Source organism: Artemia sp. Qi Xiang Cuo, chromosome 12 (assembly GCF_049724085.1).
Source record: "Artemia sp. Qi Xiang Cuo chromosome 12, ASM4972408v1, whole genome shotgun sequence".
Classification (NCBI taxonomy): Eukaryota; Metazoa; Arthropoda; class Branchiopoda; order Anostraca; family Artemiidae; genus Artemia; species Artemia sp. Qi Xiang Cuo.
Window position 1 is genome coordinate 55,301,332 of NC_142805.1, and position 23,266 is coordinate 55,324,597.

At 34.9% G+C, this 23,266-nt stretch overlaps 2 protein-coding genes across 2 annotated transcripts in view; one reads left to right on the plus strand and one right to left on the minus strand.

Annotated features, from left to right (window-relative positions):
• LOC148946294 (uncharacterized) overlaps nt 1-873 on the minus strand; it is a 33,429-nt gene extending 32,556 nt beyond the window's left edge. The window contains exon 1 of the mRNA XM_089097656.1: nt 819-873. Within this exon, the coding sequence (XP_088953782.1) occupies nt 819-873 (55 nt within the window). The remainder of the gene's footprint in view (nt 1-818) is intronic.
• Nucleotides 874-9,788: 8,915 nt separating this feature from the next.
• PIG-N (Phosphatidylinositol glycan anchor biosynthesis class N) overlaps nt 9,789-23,266 on the plus strand; it is an 85,217-nt gene continuing 71,739 nt past the window's right edge. Inside the window, exon 1 of the mRNA XM_089097931.1 lies at nt 9,789-9,985. Coding sequence (XP_088954057.1) covers nt 9,789-9,985 — 197 coding nt within the window. The remainder of the gene's footprint in view (nt 9,986-23,266) is intronic.

The window sequence follows — 23,266 nt, forward strand, 5'->3', positions numbered from 1 at the left end:
ATGAAATGTTAGAACTTTTATGTTGGTGAAGTGCTTGAAGTGTGTGGACACTGGTGAAGTTCATGTTTCCTAGATATCATGCTGATGCCTTTGTAGAAGCCTTGTAAATTGTGATGTGTTCATAAGTTCCTGTAGTATCTGACAGCACCAAATATGTTCAAAAAACAGCAAGTTTTGGTGTGGATCTAACCAAACATTTAGTTGAAGAATCATGTAGTTCTTAAGTATCTGACTTTGTAGTTTACAATAACTTGTGTGCCTTTGGATCCAGCATTAAACAAAGTTTTTGCTGATTATGATCCTGAATGTATGCAAAACCTAAACCATAGAACTTGCCTGAGTATTAGTCTGGGACAAGACTAGACCCACCTGAAAACTGACCATCAAAGTATAAAAATCTGAAAAAGATAGTCAGCAACAAGTAGGCTATATGATTTTGCTACCAATTAATGTTTGAAACAAGAAAATTGGACAGTAACTATTAAAGGTATTCCTCTTTAAGTTGAGCATGTCTCAGCATTACCAAATCTCCCCTAGATGTTTAATGTTACTAAAGATCTGAATTAGTACCATCTTAACAACTGAAGCATAAGACACTCCTTGTTCTTCAGAAGAAAATTAGAGCTTTAGCAGTAAAGGTTAGTAGCAGATCAATAAACTAACTTCAAAACACACACACAAAAATGACATATAAATGGCAAAAAAGATTTACCCATAGGACATTGCTGATCCTTGCTTAAGCAATGCATGGGAATATTGTGCAGGGTATGGTGTAACCTTCATGGGGGATGGCTGTAATCCTAAGGCTGCATCCTTGCCTGACTGTTGAGAATTACCATAGCCACTCACAGGTCCACTTCTCAAACCATCCATCATTATGGTATCACTTAATCAGTGTTTTAAACACAGCACATTCAATGTACTAAATTCTGCACATTTCACAAAATTCACAATAAATTTTTTTTCTTTGGCATTGTTATTCAGAACAAAAAACCTAAAAAAAGAGAATTTTATGAATAGAAAGGAAAGAATTTCAAACATAGATTAATGTTGATATACTTCTGCAAATACAGGCAAATATACAGTGGCACACTGAGTTGGAAAAACTCAGCACCAGGAAGTAAAATGGTTCTTTCCACACCTGCAATTTTATAATTTGTAATTGCAATCAATAAAAAGACTTCAGAATGTGACAGAATGGAAGCTTCAAGCTCAATGGCAACTTCTACAAAAAAAAGTACAACTGAACATCAAATATTTTATCTTTCTCCCTCAACAGATTTGATTACTTTTAAGATCACAAATAATGACTAGAAATTACAATTGGTAGAAATCTCCTCATAGTATCAAAAGATCCCAAAGTCATAAATACAATACATTCATGCACAAAACTTCCATAATACCCCTAGATTTTATGGGCATTACACTGATTTTGGCCTATAAAATCTTATTGGTCTAGGACAGGCCTTCCTAAACTATGGGTCATGACCCCAAATGGGGTCGCGTAGCAAAATCATGGGGTTACAAGAGATTTTAAAGTCAAATATTTAAATATTATAGTCAAATATTCATAACATATTACAGGAAGACATATATTGTAAAGTTGATGAATTTTTAAAGACTGAAGGTCTAGAATGGAAAAATTGATGTGGAATATGCACAGATGGTGCAAGAGCAATAATGGTCAAAAACATTGGTTTTAAATAATTTTTTCAAGCTACTCATTATGCCCATATAACTTTTACTCACTGCCTTATTCACCAACAGGCCCTTGCAGCAAAAAAATTAGCCCCATAATAGTACTATGTGCTTCAGAATGCTCTTGAGATTATAAATGAAAAATTTTGAGGTAACAAACTGTAAGTAAGGAGCAACCCCACTCAATAGTAACTAAAAATCTAAAAAACCGAATTTTGATACCAATAGATACACGAAAAGAATCAGATTTTTATGCTGATTCAACAAATATAAATTTTATCAAGTTTAGTCTTACTTGTCTTACTCATCAAAAGTTGTGCACCTCAGAAAATTTGCCTTATTTTATAAAAATGGGGAAAACACCCCATAAAAGTCATAGAACCTTAATGAAAATCACACCATCAAATTCAGCACATCAGAGAACCATACTGTAGAGATTTCAAGCACCTATCAGCAAAAATGTGGAATTGTGTATTTTTAACCAGAAGAAAGATCATGGATGCATATTTGTTTTTTCCCCAGGGATGTTTGTATTGACCCAGTGGTCCTAGAATATCGCGGGAGGGCTCATTTGAACGGAAATTAAAAGGTCTAGTGCCCTTTTCAAGTGACCAAAAAATGGAGGGCAAGTAGGCCCCTCCCACGCTTATTTTTTCCCAAATTCACTCAATCAAAATTTTTAGATAGCAATTTTATTCAGCATGGTCGAAAAATTTAATAACTATGTCTTTGAGGATGATTTGACCCCTCATAGTCCCTGGGGGAAGAGCTGTAAGCTAAGAACTTTGCCCACTGCTTATATATAGCATTGGTTATTGGGAAGTATACAGACATTTTCAGGGTGGATTTTTTCTGGTAGAGGGAGTGGGTGGGTTGTGGGTTACATGGGAAGATCTTTCAACGCCTTGCTCTTTACACTAAATTTTGACTCTTTCTCATAACTTTATTTTTTTAAACAATAAAAACTTTAGCTTAAAGAGCAAGACGTTGAGAAGGGGACAACCCCTTTCATATATGTAATAATTTCTGTTTGTTTTAAGTTTTAATGTTGCTCCTTAATTTCAGTTTAAAAAAAACTTGTTTTTTTTATTTGATTTTATTAAAAGACATGCCCTTAACAGTCACTTATTTTCAAATCTTTGTAAGGATATGGATTCCGTCTATACAACCTTATTATTACATGCAGAAGTAAGATAGTTGTCAAGAGGTTAAAGTTCAAGAAGATTATTATTATTAAAAGAAGGAATTGAAATATTCTTAACCAAACAAAAATGTGAACGTGCTGCTTTTCTTCAAAACAACTTATGGCTATCCAAGCTGTGTTGCAAAATTAAATGATCTCAAATTATCTCTTCAAGGAAAAAATTGTGATACATTTACTTCTAATGACAAAATTGAAAGTTTTATTAAAATGATAAGTGCTAGAGACCTAGTTTTGTACATATTGTATATTAAATATTGACTTCAAAAAGGTAGCTTGGATTCAAAATCCATTTAGTATGGATTTAATTGAGATTGATCACATGCCACTTAAAGCTCAAGATGAATTTGCTGTGCTTTCAAGTGATTCAAACTTAAAACAAAAATTTCCGAAAAAGCCCTTGAATGAATTTTGGATCAGAACCAGAACGAATCTTTCCACAATCGCAGACACGGCATTATATGTTCTTCTGCCATTTAACAGTACATATTTAGGTGAAATAACTTTCTGAGCTTTAACACATATCAAACCCGAATATTGTTCATCGCTAAAAAGTGTAAAAGAGGTCTTACGTCCAGCAGTGTCAAACATTCGACCAAAATTTAATTTGTTATGCAATAAAAAAAAACAGGCACATTCATCTCACTAAAGTTTTCCTTTCATTTTAATTTAATATTTACCACCCAACGACTGCGTTCGAATATATTCAATTGAACTAAGATGGTCACAATTTTCTTTTATTTATGTTATTGCAAAAAATGCAATTTTGATGAAAAATAGGGCATATAATTTTTGTAAGTATAATAAAGACAAACTTTTTTACTTTTGTGGATTTATTTTTTATTTTTGTACGTTTCTGAACAAATTCTAAAACTATATAGTTTCATGTGTATATGTATATTGTTACCTAATAAATGAATCATAAAAAAATATTTATTTGTCTTTCAATTATATTTATGTAGGGTCACCAGCAATCATCCTAACACTAACGTGAATGAAAAAGTTTAGGAAGCTCTGGTCTAGGAACATGAAATCAACAAAATCTGATATGCTAAATTTCAATCTCTATGTTTATTTTGTATTATAATGCTAATTTTTCTTAGCAAGTGTTCAAAATTAAGCTTTGAAATGTGTAGTTTTAATTTTATTGGGTAGAACAAAAAATTAGTAATGGGACGATGGCAAAGCTTTCCTAATTCAGGTTTCTCCTTCACAGTCCTAATCCTGATTTAAAGGTTTCCCTGATTCTTAGCAATATTAGGCATCCTATATCTTCATCATATTCTATATAAACTGTCAAATAAAGGTATTTTTTTGTTATATTAATTGCTTATGACCTCTTTTAAGTCTAGGTTTTGTATTTAGTTAGTACACCAGTTACACTCATTTCTAAATCAGAAAAAAAATATAAACCAAAATTGAGTATTTTCTCCTCATAATTGGTCAAAGTTGAATTTTTCTTTTTTATTGGGTGTGAAACTTAAGCTAATAATTCTTATATTTTTTTGCTTAGTTTTTTTTTTAACAGAGAGAGGTGATAAGCTTGTCTAGTTACAAAGTAGTAATAGAAAGATACAGGCAAAAAAAAGGTAAATGGTAAAAACCAAAATGGTCCCAAAGGCCTGTTACATTACAAAATAACCACAAAAAGAATAGAGACAACACTCCTAATAACAATAAGAAAAAAACTTAATAATGAACAAGAAATACAAAAATTGGTTAGTTAATTGATTGAAAAAAAAATTGGCAAGAGAAAAACTATAAAAATATTTACTGTAAATTACCTAAGTCACAACAGAAATTATCAGTATGACATGGTACTTTAAACCAAAGAGACAACAAATGATTTGTTTTTCATTATAAAAAAATGATACCATTCATAAAGGATATGCCATACTACATAACTTAGAATCTTTCACTAAAAATGGAGCTCAGCAGCCTTAGTGCAGAACAAAATAATTTTTTACTTGAAACCAGGATGGTTAAGGATTGGTGGCATGATAAGGGAAGGTCTTGCCAACCCTATTATACTCCCTAACCAACCTGTCTATATATGTATGGACAACAAATACTTTCCCAAACAACTGGAAAACATCAGGACTATCCAGTCTACAAAAAAAGATAGGGATGTTTGTAGAATCCTGGTAGATTGTCATGCATCTACTAGCTGAGTACTTGTTCTCCCCCAGAGGGAGAGCATGTGTTCACTGTTGATCCTATGCTTTTGTCAAACAATAAAATTAGTAAGCTTGGTAAGAAAAATAGGGAAGGGACATGTGTACAGAAAAAAAATGATGTTACAAATATTGAAAAGCAACTTCAACAAAATAAAATTTTGTGTATTTCATTTGTATTTATCAAAATAATAAGGACCATTTAAAACAACAATGCCTTCCTTTTCCTTTTCACTGGTTATTCATCCAGTGCTTGAAATGCAAAATTACCCAACATCAATTATTTGTCATAAAACTTGATACATCAAGCTAATCAAGAAATTGTTCTTGCAATGAAATTTTCATCAAAAATATCATAAAATGATATATTTTAATGACGATTTCATTAAAACAATAATACAACATTTAATACAAAAACCCAAGCCTGCCTTTTTATGATGAAAGAACTAAAGATAAAGACACAACAAATATGTCAAAATTCACACAGAACTGATAACAGGGCAAAGTTCAAGGTAGTAAGTCCAAGCAATGTCTAGAGAAACATAAGGAAGCCATTATAGTAAACCCCAAATACACATCAGCTAACAAATCTGAAAGACACTGTCACGGAGCAGGTCTGTAATGGAAATCTGGTATACAATCTTCAAAAATTACAGATTCTTTGAACCACTGGTTGAAACTAATCTGCTTGGTTCATTTTATTATGTAACTAATTAAGGAAAACTAAAAGAAACAATTCTATTTTGTTGCTGAAGTAGGACAGGTGCAGGTGGATAAATATAACAGAATAGGATGATTTGGGTTTCTGGAAACATATTCTTGTACATGATTTAATTAACTATTTAAATTGTTTTATATGTATATAAAAATGGATAATAATTTTGGCCCTGCCAATACATAGCTTAGGTTTGTAGCTATTCCATGATACACATATTCCATTTCAATTCTGAATTTATAAAAAGTTATTATTCACAAATTGGGCTATTTGATGAGAAGACTTAAATCATTCCTTTGCACATACAGTACCTAAAGCCCCCTTCATTTGTCATAGCTTGATTAACTCTTATTGGCCCTGGACACAAGAATAAGGTAGATTAGCTAGAGATGACAAGTTTGGTATAGACATACACAGACATTAGTTGAGATGGGTGAATGAAATCTTAAATTTGGTTAAGCAGGCAAAGAAGGATGCCTCATTATGGCATACTTATTAGTGACTTCAAAGTTTGTGCTCTGGGGCATCCTAGTGTAGACAATACTTATTTTGCTCCCTGTACTTGTCTACACCTTGCTTGAACAACTCCAAGGTTGAGATTGGATAGTTTGGTTGCTTAGGGAGTTTGAAAGCAGAGCAACACAGTTGGGAAGGAAGAGGTATTGGTCTCTATGGTTAGCAGTTTGTTGGGAAATTTTCTGGAAGTTCCTCTAGATTATCTGGTTCAGGCTAAAGGCTTGAAGGGGGGTTAGTGTATATATAATTCCAACTATACACTGTCATTCATAGTAGACATTTTTTGCTTCATAACTAATATTTGGTTCATTTTTTTTTATATATATAAACTATACTAGCTTATTTTTTATTAGCCATCAGGTGGTATTCCATGTAGAAAGAACACAAAAAGAGAAACAAGTAGGGTAAAACAAACAATATGCAATTGAGTAAATTATGTAAAACTGAAACCCTCACATCATGTTACTAAATTGGAATTGAGAAGAATTTTATATGTCAGCAAATAGCTAAAAATTAAAGCTATGTGTCAATATGGTTATTATTAAAATTATTTAAGATCAAACACTTGAAATTATTAGTTTGACATACCTAGAAGGACCTCTTTTTGGAAATACCATTTATTCTACTTTGATGTAGGCCTATATATTCTTTCAGCATTATTCACATATTAACAGAAAGCTGATTGTTGTCTGCCAAAAATGTAACTTTTGTTGCTTGATATTTAATTTATAAATCACAAATATTAAATATAATTTTTTTTTTCAATTGCTTGTCAAAACAGAGACCACATTTTGAATTTATGATGGCAAATCACTCCCACTGGGCTGGCTCTAGTGAGAGGTGAAGGCTAAACTCACATTGTGTCATGCTGTAGGTTAGTAAAATAGGGATAATTTTAAAACCCCTTCTATTCCCCCAGAATACCAAAGAAAAGTGGTCTTTAGCAAAGAGATCTTTTACCCTAGCCTTGTGTGTTCACCTTGTCCATAAGTCAGTTGTAGAATCTTATTAAACCTAAATTTACTAAGATTTTACAGTTGAAGTGGTGATTAGTAGTTTAAAATCCTATTAGGTAGGCCATCTTCTCCTAAACCTTTTTTTCAAACCATCTACATACAGCTTAGAGTTTGACACAGATTGTGCAGATTATTGTATTAAGTGCTGTATTTAATGGGCAAACCTCTTCTCAGACCCCATGTTCAACCATGCTAATCTAGAGCAATACAATTTGAGGAACCTGTTGGACAGCTTGTGTCCAACATACTTGAAACCTGTAAGATGAAAAAGCTTTAAAGTTTTGCTGGGTTGAACATGGAGAACCTGAAAATGATTTTGGTAAATATTTATCAAATCATATTATTGAGTTATGACTAAAGTGAATATACCACTCAATGCCCTTTTTTATGCTCTTTTCACGTACAATGATAAATTGTGTCGGAAATGAATTTTACCCCCAACCAATATAGGCCTATCGAAAAATTCAGGGTATGTATTTGCTCATTCGGGGGATGGGGGGAACGTTTAAACTTACCTCACATTTAAATTAGGAATAAAAGGTATAAATTTAGTGTTGGTACTGTTGACAAGGAGACATGTTAAGAAAACAATTCTTACTTTAAAATATGTATAATGATCCTAGTTAACATATTATCCAAGGGAGAACCTTTATCATCAAGTCTTTCCTCTAAAAATCCTTCTTTTTCCAACTTAAAAAAAAAACTTCAATTTAAATGCAATGCATAAAACTTTTGAAATTGCTGCTATAATAAATTGTTTTTATATATAGCCTTCATTCTACAGACAAGTTCCCAGCCAAGTCTGTTGATTTTGAATTGTAGTTAGTTTAGGTTGTATTAATATTTTGTATTTTTGCCACTGTTCATTAAAAAAACAGAATTAACAAAGACCAGGATGAATGAATGCTATCTATAGAAAAACTTATTTGGCAATTTCAAAAGATTTACACATTTCATCAACATTCGTCCTATCGCTAGCAAGTGCAATTTAAGGTAATTTTAAGGTAATGGAGGTTTATTGTAATTTTTTTTTTTTTTAGCTGGAAAAGGAAGGATTTTTAGAGGACAGACTTGATGATAAAGGTTCTCCCTTTGGATAATATGTTAGCCTAACTAGGATCATTATACATATTTTAAAGTAAGAATTGTTTTCTTAACATGTCTCCTTGTCAACACTACAGATTCTAAATTTATACCAAATAAAATTACTGCTACCCCCCTAATGTGCAAATATATACCCTGGATTGGTAGGCTATATATAGGGGTGGGGGCTAAAATTCATTTCTGACAAAAATGATTATTTTATTTGTAAAGAGCATAAAAAAGGGCAGGTAAAGTTCCACAAAATCATATTATTGATTTTGGACTAAAGTGAATAAACAATTCGTTGCCTTTTTTTATGCTGATTATAAATATAATTAGCATTTCTATCAGAAATGAATTTAAGTCCTCCCCCCCCCCCCTATATATGCTAATTCAGGGTTGGGTAGGTAGCCTATACAGAAGGGGGGGGGCTGAAATTCATTTCCGATAGAAATGCTTATTAAATTCATAATCAGCATAAAAAAAGGCATCAAATGGTGTTTTCATTTTAATACTAACTCAATAGGATAGCCTAATATGATTTCATAGAACTTTACCAAAGGGCGTTGAGTGGTATATTCACTTTAGTCATAACTCAATAATATGACTTGGTAAATATTTACCATGATTTTTGTCATGGCTGCTGAAAACACACTTCAAACCTGGAGCCTGAAAACACAACTAGCATTTCCTTAAAAAGAGCCACTTTCACCTAGTGCTAGCCAACTTAAGCTGTTACAAGAGGTCCCCTAACACAGGCTTATTGTAAAGATGTCTAATGTATTATAGGCCTAGCATAGACCAAGCATAGCCTACATATGGCTAGCTAGGCTACCTGAAATTAGCTTAGGCTGTGACAAGGCTATTCAACTCATAATTTAATTTTTATTAACAAAAATTTATCAGACTTACACTATGACAATCTATTTATAGATTTAAAACCAATGAAAACAATAGACACAGCCTAATGACCTTGCCAAAGAAACATCCAATTACATAAAATAAAAGATTCTTACTGAGCTGCTAAAATTTTTCTGGATGCAAACACTAGTTTTATTCAGCTATATATTCAATACCCTTCTCAACATGCCATAGTGACGTGTTATTTAACCAGAATTTATTTTAATCCGCCATTTTCAACATGCACTTCTTGACTAAACTAAACAAAAGTTTTAAAGCATGTGTTAATCTATGACTATCATAAATAGAATTATTTGTATATCTTAATATACACCAAATGTCATGTGCTGGTAAATACTTGGGACCCATTAGAGTATTTTACCTTTAATTTGGAACTACTTAGAAGAGTAAAATATGACAAAAGATAATGATTAATATTGTTTATAGATGACACTAGAGAGCCAAATATTTAAATATCAAATAACATGCTTATCATAATATCCCTAATAATTCATATTTTATTTCTTGCTGTTTCTTTTGATATCCATTTTACCTCGCCAGTTGTTCAGAATGTCAGTTCTCACTCTTGGAAGAAGACAGGAGAAGCTAAAAGGCTAGTACTAATCATTGCAGATGGTTTGAGGTTTGATACATTCTGGAAGGCAAATACCCTTCATTTACAGTAAGTTTTTCAGCTTTCTCGTAATCCTTCATCTAATGTTTAGGTATACTGAAAAATAATCTTGATGAAATCTTAAGTATGTTATACTGTACAGTTGCAGTTGTCAAGAAGGAAACACTAGACATAGCCCTGTACAATCCTGAAAAGAACTTTGAAAAGTCCTAAAATAGGCTACTTACATCATTCCTAAAAGTGCTTAACTTTGCTTTACCGCCAACCTCCCTAATGTGCAAATACAAACCCCAAATTTTACATTTCCCCATGTATTTTGCCATATGTCCCTTTTGTTTATAACTTAATAGGCTACCCACAAATTAAATCAGTGTTGATACCATGACTGGTACTTTTCTATTAGATATATAGAAGATAAATTTTTACCAAATCATATTATTGATTTACAAATAAAGTGAATATACCACCCAATGGCTTTTTTATGCTCTTTCCAAATATAATAATCCTTTTTGTCAGAAAGGATTTTTACCCCCACCCCTATAAATATCAATTCAGGGTATATACATGGGTGTAGAGAGGGGGAGGGGGCAGCTGCCCCCCAAGACCTTCAAATTTACATTAGATATGGCTGGAAAAGCAGATGGTTGGAAAAGCAGTTGATAAAAGACCCTCCATCACACTATTGACTGCCCCCCCCTAGACAATATGCTGCCTACACCCATGAGTATATATTTACACATTAGGTGTGGTGGGGGAAAATTTTATTTCTGATGTAAATGGGAGGTAAATTTAAAATTTACCCCCACCCTCCTAATGTGTAAATATATACCCTGAATTGGTATATAGAGGTGGGGGTAAAATTCATTTCCAACAAAAATGATTATTTTATTTGGAAAGAACTTTGAAAAGTCTTAAAATACTTACATCATTCCTAAAAGTGCTTAACTTTGCTTTACTGCCAACCTCCCTAATGTGCAAATATAAAGCCCAATTTATACATTTCCCCATGTATTTTGCCATATGTCCCTTTTGTCTTAACTTAATAGGCTACCCACAAATTAAATCAGTGTTGATACCATGACTGGTACTTTTCTATTAGATAGCCTATATAGAAGGTAAATTTTTACTAAATCATATTATTGACTTACAAATAAAGTGAATATACCAGTTGATGCCTTTTTTATGCTCTTTCCAAGTATAATAGGCCGAATCATTTTCGTCGGAAATGAATTTTACCCCCACCCTTATATATACCAATTCAGGGTATATATTTGCACATTAGGTGGGGTGGGGGCAAATTTTATTTCTGATCTAAATGGGAGGTAAATTTAAACTTTACCCCCACCCTCCTAATGTGTAAATATATACCCCAAATTGATATATAGGGGTGGTGGTAAAATTTATTTCCAACAAAAATGATTATTATATTTGGAAAGAGCATAAAAAAATGCATCAAGTGGTATACTCACTTTATTCCTAAGTCAATAATATGATTTAGTAAAAATTCACCATATAGAATCCCTAGTTCTCCCATCTCAGAAAATTCTCTCATTTCTTTAATTAATTAAATAGCAGCAAACACCAAGTCAGGTGAGAATGGGGTTCTTGTTAGGGATTTTAGCCTCCCATTATTTCAATGGAAGCTGATTACTGTCTTTCTAGTAATGACACAATTAATTGTTTCCTTAAGTGTCTAAAAAATCATTCTTCATATTGGACAGTTTGTTTCCTAACAAGACACAAGGATTACCAAGTGTTTTCATTGCTAGAACAAATCAGTTATGAGTAGTCCTATAACGCCTTTTCCAGTTTTTGGTGCCAATGACTTTATTGCCATAAGTTGCAGGTTTAGACTATATTCAAAAAGATAATTATTTCGAAGTCATTTATATACAGGTTATAGCTGAATTTACAAGTTATAGTTGCAATTTTAGCTAAACAGAAAGCAGGTTGTCCTTTGCTGGGATAGGGGGCCGTCATAAAGAATGATTTAAAGGATATTGGGACCTCTTGGGAGGGTGTAAAGAAGGAGGCTTTGAATAAGGTTGGGATAGAGGAGGAGTGTGCATAGCTGTGTTAGCCTCAGGTGGCTTGGTGCTGCAGTGAGTTGAGTTGTTGTTTATAGCTGAATTTGAAAGGAACTAACAAAATGTGATTATAGTCTAAGCCCAAGCAGACATCAAATCCTCTGACAGAGATTCAATTTTTTTTCCAAACTTTTCACAAACTTTGCAAAACAGGAAGGTAGAGAGGTTGCATTTATGCAAGAACATCCCTTCAGGTAGGCACCTTTGATATAAGTAGTGAGTATGAAACCTGGGTAGAACATATTTGGTTAACAATTAAGCTGCATGATAGCCAGACTTGTAATAGGATGTCTGTATTGGAACTCTTTTGCCCCCTGACAAGTGCAATTAATAAAAGCACTTACCAGCTCTGTTTAACAGACTATAAGAATTTCTAATGAAAATATAATCATAACAGGAGACTTTAATCTACCCCAGGTGCAATGGACAAAGGGTTTGCTTTAGAGAAAAAAGCTTGTCATATTAACCCATTTCTTGCATGCCTACAAAATTACTCATTTTACCTGGCAGTTAATTTTCCAACTAGGTACAAGGTTTCTAACCTTGTACAGTAAGAGACCCAGATATAATTGTTAGTATCAAGCCTGAACTGCCATTTGGAGCTAATGATCATATTGCAATTGCTTGCAGGCTTTTGTTGTTCACTAAGAAAAATCAGTATGTAAGACATGTGTATACAAATTACAACCAAGCTAGGCAAGAATAATCGAGACAAGATTGGTTATTCATTGAGAATGTAGATGCTCCTGAATCATGGAGTAAAGTGAAAGAGATTCTTGTATCATCTTATGACAAGTATACTACAATTATGTGGATCCATAAACCAAGAACTCTTCCTTTTTTCATCCGTGATATTAAACAGGCAATCCAAAAAAAGCAGTGGAAGAAATATAAAGATATGCCAACACAGGCGAATTATGATAAATTTAAGCAACTCTGTAATAAGGCTTGACAGCTTTCAAGAAAACTTACAAGAGAATATGAAGAAGCAATTGCAGATGCTTCCAAATCAAATCCCAAGAAATTTTGGAGGTATGTTTCCCTACAAAAACCCAAAAGACACTCAGTTACTGAGCTTTCTGTTCTGTTACGAACCCTAAGGACATAGCTTAGACACTGAACAATCAGTTCCAAAAAGTCTTCTCTACCCCAGATAAAGATCCACTTCCCAATCAACCTAAGCATACAGTTGATAACCTATGTTAGCAATTACTGTCAGTAAAGATGATGTTAAGGCTGGACTGAAAACCTGAACTAGAACAAATCTGTAGGGCCTGACAGAATACACCCTCAGATATTAAAGGAAGCTCATGCAGAATTGGCCTTGCCTCTTTCAGCACTTTCTCAAAAGTCCTTGCATACAAAGATAGTGCCTCAGGACTGGCGGAATGCTAATGTCACCTCTATCCATAAAAGTGGCAGTCGATTAGACCCAACAAATTACTGCCCTATTGGCATTATATGTGTTGTTGGTAAAATTCTGGAAGGAATAGTAAACACTGCCATTGTCAGACAACTCACCTCCAACAATTTTATTATGCAGAGTCAGCATGGATTTAGATCAGGACAGTCTATTGATACAACCCTGATAGATGTGTACAATTTTACCTCCAAGCTCCTAGATAAAGGAATCCCAGTAGATCTCATTCTCTTAGATTTTGACAGAAGTGTGTCATTGCAAACTTCAGCAAAACTTAATTGCAATTATTGCAATTGGGGTAAGCCAGGAAGTTGTTGAGTGAATGATGGTATTCCTGAAAGATAGAAGGCAGATCATAAAGGTGCATAGAGAAAACAGCCAGGCATTTTACTCAGATACTACTGAAGTGGAAGGTGGAGTCCCACAGGGAACAATCCTTGGTCCAACATTATTTTAACATCTATATCAACAACGCCCCACAATCTGTCAAAAATAAATGAACCTGTATGCGGATGATTCGAAAATCATCAGTCCTGAAAAAACAGCCGAAGAGCAAGCCTTGTTAAAAGCTGACCTAGAAAAACTCAGATTGGGCAAAACTCTGGAGGCTAGAATTCAACATTAAGAAATGCAGGACAATTCATTTTGGCAGAAAGTATGTGAGGAGTCAGTATCACATGTGTGGAATAGATGGTGTTGAGCAGGTGATTGATTCCTCCCACACTGAAAGAGACCTAGGTATGCTTGTGGATGAAGAATTGAAGCTTGACCAACTTGCTGAGTCAGTTGCCTCTAAAACGCTCCAGACCCTGGAAATTGTAAAGAAGTATTCTGCAGTAGGTCACCAAAGCAGATGTCAAAGCTATATAAAGAACTTGTCTGACCAAAATTGGAATTTGGTATGTGTGTGGTAACCCCATTAAATAGAGACCACAAAAAAAAATAGAGTGTCCAATGGAAGCAGCTCCATTGGAGGTCCATAAGCAGCTCCAATAAGAGGGTTGTAAAAGCCTGGACTACCCATACCGCCTGGAGTAGTTACAGATTCCTACCCTCTCCTGCCAACAGAAGCGTGGGGATGTCATTATGGTGTACAAAATGCTGCACACTCAGTCCTTGCAACACACTATGCTTGAATCTGACAATCAACAAGAACTAGAGGACACACCATGAAGTTGTACTGCAAATGAGCCAACACCAGACAACAGAACTACTTCTTCCCAAATGGAGCTGTAGGGCTCTGGAACTCCCTAAGTGAAGAAGCAGTCTCAGCCCCTAGTGTGGAGGCCTTCAAGGGAGTTGTGGACAAAGATTGGTCGTCTGAGCCTTAACTTCAAGAATGGGATGCAGTGGGGCAAAACAGGATAATACCTTATTTGTTGGACAATGCGATTGAAGGTCATTCTTATATACAGGCCCAATGACTTTAGAAGATTAATGGTGTTTCATATAAAGATTATTGCTTGATGTTACAGATTGACACTCATCCAAAAAGTAGATCTGCAAGCCAAAAACACTCCCTTTATGAAATTAATTTAAAAAAACTTTCCGAAAAATAAGTTTTTCAAAGAAAAGTAAAGGCCATTTTAAACTTAAGCCCAGCAGATACAAATACCTTTTAAAACTCAAACTCAAAACGACCAGAAATTACTATTAATGAATAAATGAAACCCAAAACGAACAGAAATTAAATAAGCAATCATAGCAAGAACATACAAAAAATAATAATATAAATGAATAAATAGATCTCAAAGCGAGTAATGCTTAGATTGAATATGAATATCAAGCTTAAAACGAAAAAAAAAATATTTTCCTATAGAATCATAAATGAAACTTAAAACGAACAGAAATTAAATAAACAATCAATGCAAACAAACATACAATAGATATTAATGTAAATTAATAAATAAATCTTAAAACAAGTGAAAATTAAATTGAATATGCAAATCAAGCTTGAAACGAACAAAAATCACCACAAACAAGAGTTTGGGTATGACCTCCTTCTCTCACTGTAAAAGTCTAAAACCTACTGCGTCATTGGCACTTTACTGAAAACTATATGTGTCTTGAACAGTATTGGAAAGTATAAACAACGTCAAATTGAATATTTGATGAATAATGATATTAATTTTTGAAAGATCCATCAGTTCAAGAATTTATTTCGATTCATGTTCATTTTTATTCTAAATGATTTAAGAAGAGTAAACCAAATTTTTTTTAACATAATTTTTTTTTTTTTACGCTCCAATGACGCAGCAGGATCTTCGTTTTTATTCACTATTAGGAAAGGAGGCCGTCTCTAAACACTTGCGTCTAGGGACAATATATCCGTCTTTAGAAAGTATAAAAAGAGCCAATAAATTAAACTGAAAATTTTATGTATAATGATATTAATTGCTGAAAGCTCATCAGTTCAAAATTTTATTGTAATTTTAATGTTTATTTTCAATATTAAGCACAAAAGAAAACATTTTTCAGTAAAGTTTCAGTAAACGGTTTTCAGTAAAGCGCCAATGACGCAGTAGGTTTTAGACTTTTACAGTGAGAGAAGGAGGTCATACCCAAACTCTTGTCTGTGGTGATTTTTCTTCGTTTCAAGCTTGATTTGCATATTCAATTTAAGTTTCGTTTTAAGATTTATTTATTAATTTACATTAATATCTATTGTGTGTTTGTTTGCATTGATTGTTTATTTAATTTCTGTTCGTTTTAAGCTTAATTTTCATATTCTATCTTAGCATTACTCGCTTTAAGATCTATTTGTACATTTATATTATTACTTGTTTGCATTGATTGTTTATTTAATTTCTGTTCGTTTTAAGTTTCATTTATAGTTCAGTAGTAAAATATTTTTTTTCATTTTCAGCTTGATATTCATATTCAATCTAAGCATTACTCGCTTCAAGATCTATTTATTCATTTATATTATTACTTGTTGTATGTTTTTGCTATGATTGTTTATTTAATTTCTGTTCGTTTTGGGTTTCATTTATTCTTTAATAGTAATTTCTGGTCATTTTGAGTTTGAATTTTAAAAGGTATTTGTATCTGCTGAGCTTAAGTTTAAAATGGCCTTTACTTTTCTCTGAAAAAAAAATTTTTCGGAAAGTTTTTTAAATTAATTTTTGGTCGTTTTGATTGCAAAAAATTTCAAGTTTTTAAAAATTCCTTATTTCAAAATCAAACTTAAAAAAAATAATCAAATATTCATCAAATTATCAACATTTTATCGGATGGGTTTGGGGAAAAAGGGCGTGGGGGGACTAGATCAAGCTTCGGTCTCTTTTGACTCTTTAAAATTGAACTAGAACTTTCTATTTTCAATCAAATGAGCCCTCTCTGAGGTTTATACGAGTATCCCTGATATAAGAACCATATATATATCTCCAGAGTATACATTACAACGCCTATCCATGGGCCCCTTGGGGGGTGTGTCGACCCTGGAGTTTTAATATCTGATGGTTGAACTATTTTTAACAAAATTGTCACCTGAAATTTTTATCGGATGGGTTTATCCATACGATACGCCCAAAGGCGTTTAGGACGGGAGGGGATAGTTGCCCTCTGATCTTTTTCACTCTGAGAAAATGAATTACAACTTTTAATTTCCATTCAAATGAACCCTCTAATAAATCTATACAAGCATACTTTCCATAAGAACTATATAGGCCCCCAGAGCAATACTTACAACTTCTTCCCCGGCCCTGGGGGGGGGTTGTGTTGACACAGGAGTTTTCTTATCTGATCTTTGAACTATTTCTAACGAAATGACCATGCGTAAAGGTGTTTTTGTTATATGATCTTTCGACTATTTTTACAAAATGGCTACCTCAATTTTTTTATTAGATGTATTTGGGGAAAAGGGGCTTGGGGGGCCATTTGCCCTCTGATCACTTTTGACTCTTAAAAAGGGCACTAGTACTCTCGATTTCCAATCGAATGAGCCCCCTTTGAAGTTTATACGACGACCCCTTCTATTTGCAGTGCCCCTGGGAAAAAAATAAATGGAGTGTAGGGTGAGGCTAGCAGCCTTCCAATCACTTTTGACTCTTAAAAAGTGAATTACAGCTTTCAATGTCCAATCAAATGAGCCCTCTAGGAATTTTATACAAGCATCCCCTCCATAACAACCATATATGCCCACAGGGCATAACTTACAACGCCTACCCCCAGGCCCTGGGGGACCGTGTCGACACCGGAGTTTTTATTATCAGAACTTCGAACTATTTTTAACAAAATGTCTATCTCAATATTTTTATCTGATGTATTTAGGGCGTGGAAGAGGGGGGGGGGGTTGCTAGTTGCCTTCTGATCTCTTTTGACTCTTAAAAAGTGAACAAAAACTTTCGATTTCAAATCAAATGAGCCCTCTCTAAAGTTTATACGAGCATCCCTTCCATAAGAACTATGTATGCTCCTAGAGCATTAATCATAACGCCTGCCTCCGGGCCTTGGCGGGTTCCGTTGACTCAGGAATTTTTCTTATCTGACCTTTGAACTATTTTCAATGAAATGGCTATTATAAAAATTTTATCAGATGGGCTTGGGGAGAAAAGAGTGTATGGGGGTGGGGGCTAGTTGCCCTCGGATATCTTTTGACTCTTAAAAATTGAACTAGAAATTTCAATTTCCAATCAAATGAGCCCCCTCTGATACGAAGGGATATGAAGGGATACGAGCATCCCTTTCATAAGAACCATAAACGCCCCCAGGACAACACTTACAACGCCTATCCCCCGGGCTCTGGGGGGTGTTTATGTTATCTAATTTTTGAACAATGTCCAAAACACTGGTTTTCTCAAAATTTGTAAGGGACGGGTTTGGGGAAAAAAGGGCTTGGGGGGCTAGTTTAACTCTCTTGACTCTTAAAAAGTGAACTAGAACTTTCAATTTCCAATCAAATGAGCCCTCTATGAAGTTTATACGAGCATCCCTTTCAAAAGAGCCATATATGACCTTAGGGAATAGCTTAGAAAGCCATCTCCTGGGCCCGTGGGGGTTTCTATTGACACCGGATTATTTCTCACCTGACCTTTGAACTATTTTTAACAATATGTATATCTCAAAATTTTCATCATATGTGTTGGGGGATAGCTGCCCTCGGATCTATTTTGACAATTAAAAAATGAGCTCAAATTTTAAATATCCAAACAAACGAACCCTTTGTGAAGGTTATACGAGCATCCATCTCATACGAACAATGTACGGCGCAGGTTATTATTTGCAACTCCTACCCCAAGGGCCTAGGGCTGTGCGTTAACACCTGAGTTTTGTTATCTGACTTTTTAGAAATTTTTAACTTAATACCTCTCTCAAAATGTTTATTGGATGCATTTAGGGGAAAATGGGCGTGGGGGAGATAGTTGCCCTCCAATCTTTTTTGGCTCGAAAAAATTTAACTAGAACTTTCAATTTCCAATCAAATGCGCCGTCTCTGAAGTTTTTATGAGCATCCCTTCAATAAGAACCATATATTCCCCAAGGGCATAACTTACAACACCTGCCCTTGGGCCCTGGGGGGCTGTGTTGGCCCCTGTGTTTTCGTTATATGGTCTGTGAACTATTTCTAAAAAAGCTATCTCAAAGTTCTTATCGGATGGGTTTGAGGAAAAAAGGGCGTGGAGGGGGGGGGTAGATGCCCATCCAATCTCTTTTGACTCTTAAAAAGAGAACTAGCACTTTCAGTTTCCAATCAAAGGACCCCTCTTCGAAGTTAATACGAGCATCCCTTCCATAAGACCCATATATGTCCCCAGGGCTTAACTTACAATGCCTGCCCCCGGGCCCTGGTGGGTTGTGTCAACACCGTAATTTTTGTTATATGATCTTTGAACTATTTTTAACAAAATAGCTATCTTAAAATTTTTATTGGATGCATTTGGGAAAAAAGGGTTGGGGGGGAGCTTGTTACCCTCCAATATCTTTTGACGCTTAAAAAGTGAACTAGAACTTTCAATTTCCAATCAAATGAGCCCTCTCAGAAGTTTATACGAACATTCCTTCCATAAGAACCATAAATGCCCCCAGGGCACAACTTATAACCCTTGCCCATGAAGACTGTGGCGGGAGTGTCCTGCTTAAACACATAATTTCCAAAACTTTTAATTAAGTTGAACAAATTGGCTAAACCAAAATTTTGATTGGATGTGTTTGGGGAAATAGTGGGCGTGGAAGGGGTGTCAGTTGCCGTAGAATCACTTTCGACTATTAAAAAGGGAACTAGCCATTTAAATTTCTAATTGAATGAGCCCTTTCTGAAGTTTCTACGACAATGTTGTCTGGACAAAACCTTATCTGCCTCAAAGGCAGAACTTAAAACCATTAACCTGAGGTCTACGGGAGAGTTGTCATCTTCAAGTTGCTACTTTCCAGAGCTCAAAACTACATTTAATAAAATGTCTACCTCAAAATTTTTATTGGATGTATTTCGGGGAATGATGGGCGGGGGGGTGCTGGTTGCCCTCCAATTACTTTCGAAAATTAAAAAGGGCACTAGAACTCTTGATTTCCAATCGAATGAGCCCCGTTTGAAGCTTCTACGACGACCCCTTCCATATGAAGTGCCTCTGGAAAAAAAAAAATAAATATTGGAGCCATATGGCCTTTACTATAGGCAACGCTACAGCGTTGCCTCTGAAACGAATTAGAAAAGACTACAAATAGAGAAATAAAATTTTGGAGGTTGTATTCACAGAATATACACCATGCACCTAACATTGTTTATTATATTAGCTTGTGCTTATTTATGATTTTATTATAGGTGCTGGGGTCTAAATTAAACAATTAAATTGAAAAATTCTGCAATTCATATTATTGCAAGAGGTGCCCAACCAGGGCAGGAATATCTCTAAAAAGTGTGCTGAGCAGTACAAGGAGACAATACCTGTTTCAGCTAAACCAGATTGAAAAAAAAATTGGAATCATGCCTCAGAAAAAAAAGACTGGTAGACATTATGTATGCAGCTGGTACACAGTGGATGTAAGATCAGTAATCTGCAAGCACTAGCAGATTCCCTTAGTGAACAATTTTGTTCTATTTTCAGATATATAAAAAATAAACCGAAATTTTCAAATTTAGTTTCAGCTGTTTATGAGTCAGCCAGTCACTTATATAAGTGATTAAAAAATATCTTGTCAACCTTTCAATGGGCTTGCTCAATAGAGTTGACCTCCTTGTATGATTTCTAATTAGCTTGTGTATCCTCTCAAACAAAGGAATGAAATACTTTGGAGCACAGATGTGCTGAATAGGAATACTAAGCAGAAAAGTACCTAATAAAACAAAACGACATCATATCTCTTAAATTTTCAGAATTCTTGATCTATTAGTCCATATGCTAATATTTTGTTTTCAACAGTCCTTGATTTGAACCTTGTCATGTTTTGCAGAAATCTACTATACATATGGTAACATATATAGTGACTTCTTCTAAAATGGGAAGGTTTAAGTGAAAAATAAATTTAACAATAAATCATGTGATGGTGAAGAAACAAAATTATTTTAAGGGGAAATTTAACTTGCAAAATTGTTTTAAATACCTATAATTCCTACAATTGTGAAGAAAAGCAATTCACATTTTCAGTGACAGTTAAAGTCTTATTCAAAGTATTTTCCAGACAATTTACTAAAGATTTGTGCTTAATAGAAGAGCCACTATAGTCATTGTTTCCAAACTGCTTATGATAATTCAAAAATCTCTAGAAAACTACCCAAGTACACAGATTATTGACCAACCAACACGATTCAGGGGCCAGCAACAACCATCCTTACTAAACTTAGTTGTCACAAATGACCCTGAACGAATTATTTCTACTTCCTATCTCCCTGCAATTGGAAGCAGTGACCATATTTCTATCTTGATTGAGATACACGTGAACGCCAAGAAGCAAAATAAAGTTACAAAATCCTTTACAGATTAGGAGTTGATACAGCAGGACCTGTCGAAGATAAAATGGGAGAAATGTGGTTGATGGTGGTAATATAGAAAAAAAGCTGGGAGGCATTTAAAACAGTGGTCTTAGCTGCAGAAAACAAACATACCCAGGTATAATGGTCACTCCTGCCAAAAACACTCCCCTTCCTACCCAAAGAAGTCAAAGGGCTAGAAGGTAAAAGAAAAGAGCATGGGCCAAATATGTAAAGTGCAGATGTGATTACCACTATGACATGTTCAAGAAATGTAGAAACAGGCTAAGAAATTTGACTCGGAAGATTGTAAAAAACCACGAGGAGGCAATTGCAGCTGAAGCAAAGCAGAATCCAAAGGGTTTCTGGCGCCGTGTCTCAGCAGCTAATCCCTCTAGATGTGATATCCCAGACCTCATGAAAGAGGATGACACAAGGACCTCAGAAGCTAAAGAAAAAGTAGATTTGCTCAACTCTAGCTTTGGTACAAATTTCTCCACTCAGCCCATAACAAACCCTCCACCCACTTTACCAGAGCAACCAATTGGAGAACCAATGTATATGACAACTATAAGTGTAGAGAACGTTCTGAAAAGGCTTAAAAGACTGGATGCAAATAAAGCTGCCTGGCCAGATAATCCACAATCCAGACTATTAAAAGAAGCTGTTGAACAAATTACTGAGCCACTAGCAGTAATTCTTGGGATGTCACTCATTTCCAAAGTGCTCCCAAGTGACTGGAAGCAGGCCAACATCAAGCCCATCTTCAAAAAAGGGAGAAAGGACCAAGGTCTTTGAGAGCATCATAAATGACGCACTGGTCTCTCACCTAGAAAGAAATCAGTCACTTTCAAAAAGTCAGCATGGTTTCCGTAAAGGTCGCTCAATTGACACAATTCTCATTGAAACTTATGACTTTGTGACCAGACTCTTGGATGATGGCCTTCTGGTGGATTTTATATTGCTTGATACAATCAAAAGCTTATAATAAAGTACAGCATCAACTTCTCCTGAATCTGGAAGCATACAGGGTGCATAAGGATATAGGTGCCATGATTTAAGCCTTTTTTTCTGGAAGAACTCAGAGGGTAGTTGTCTATGACACCACCAGTAAAACTGTTTATTCAGATGGTATTCCTATTATTAGTGGAGACCCACAGGGCACAATCTAAGGGGGCCCACATTGTTCAGCATATATATTAAGGACTGTACAACAAACCTAAGAACCCACGGACACTATATGCTGATGATTGCAAGCTCTTAGGACAGGCGAAAATTAGCCCCAATCACTCAACAATGCAGGAAGACTTAGATCAACTATCTAGATAGTCATCCGAGTGGGGTTTACAGTTCAACTTGTCAAAATGCAGAGTCCTGCATGTTGGACACAACAATCCTAGACAATTTTACTGTATTGGAGATTACCTACTTAAAGCTGTAAGTGAGGAGAAGGACCTGGGGGTTATTGTTGATGATGAACTCAAATTCCACAGCTACACACAAGCTCAAGCTGCTAAAGCAAACCGAGCCCTAGGGCTCATGAAACGAACGTTTACCACCAGGCAACCGTGTGTGGTCAAGAAGCTGTACAAAGCTATTGTACGTCCACACCTGGAATTTGGAATGACCCTAGTATCTCCCGGTTATAAAATGGACCTTAAAGCACTTGAGAGTGTCCAAAGGCGAGCAACAAAGCTCATACCAGCTTTGCAAGACAAGGCGTATGAGGAATGCCTTGTATCCCTCAAACTCCCCCCCTGGTATATCTAAGAATGAGAGGAGATGCAATCACTACTCGCAAACTGCTTGAAAACAACCTCTCAAGTCAAGTTTTTTCCTCATCTCTTGCAAGTACAACAGTACAACAAGAGGTCACAAAGAAGCTGCAAGTCCCCTATTACCTTCGACGTGAGCGC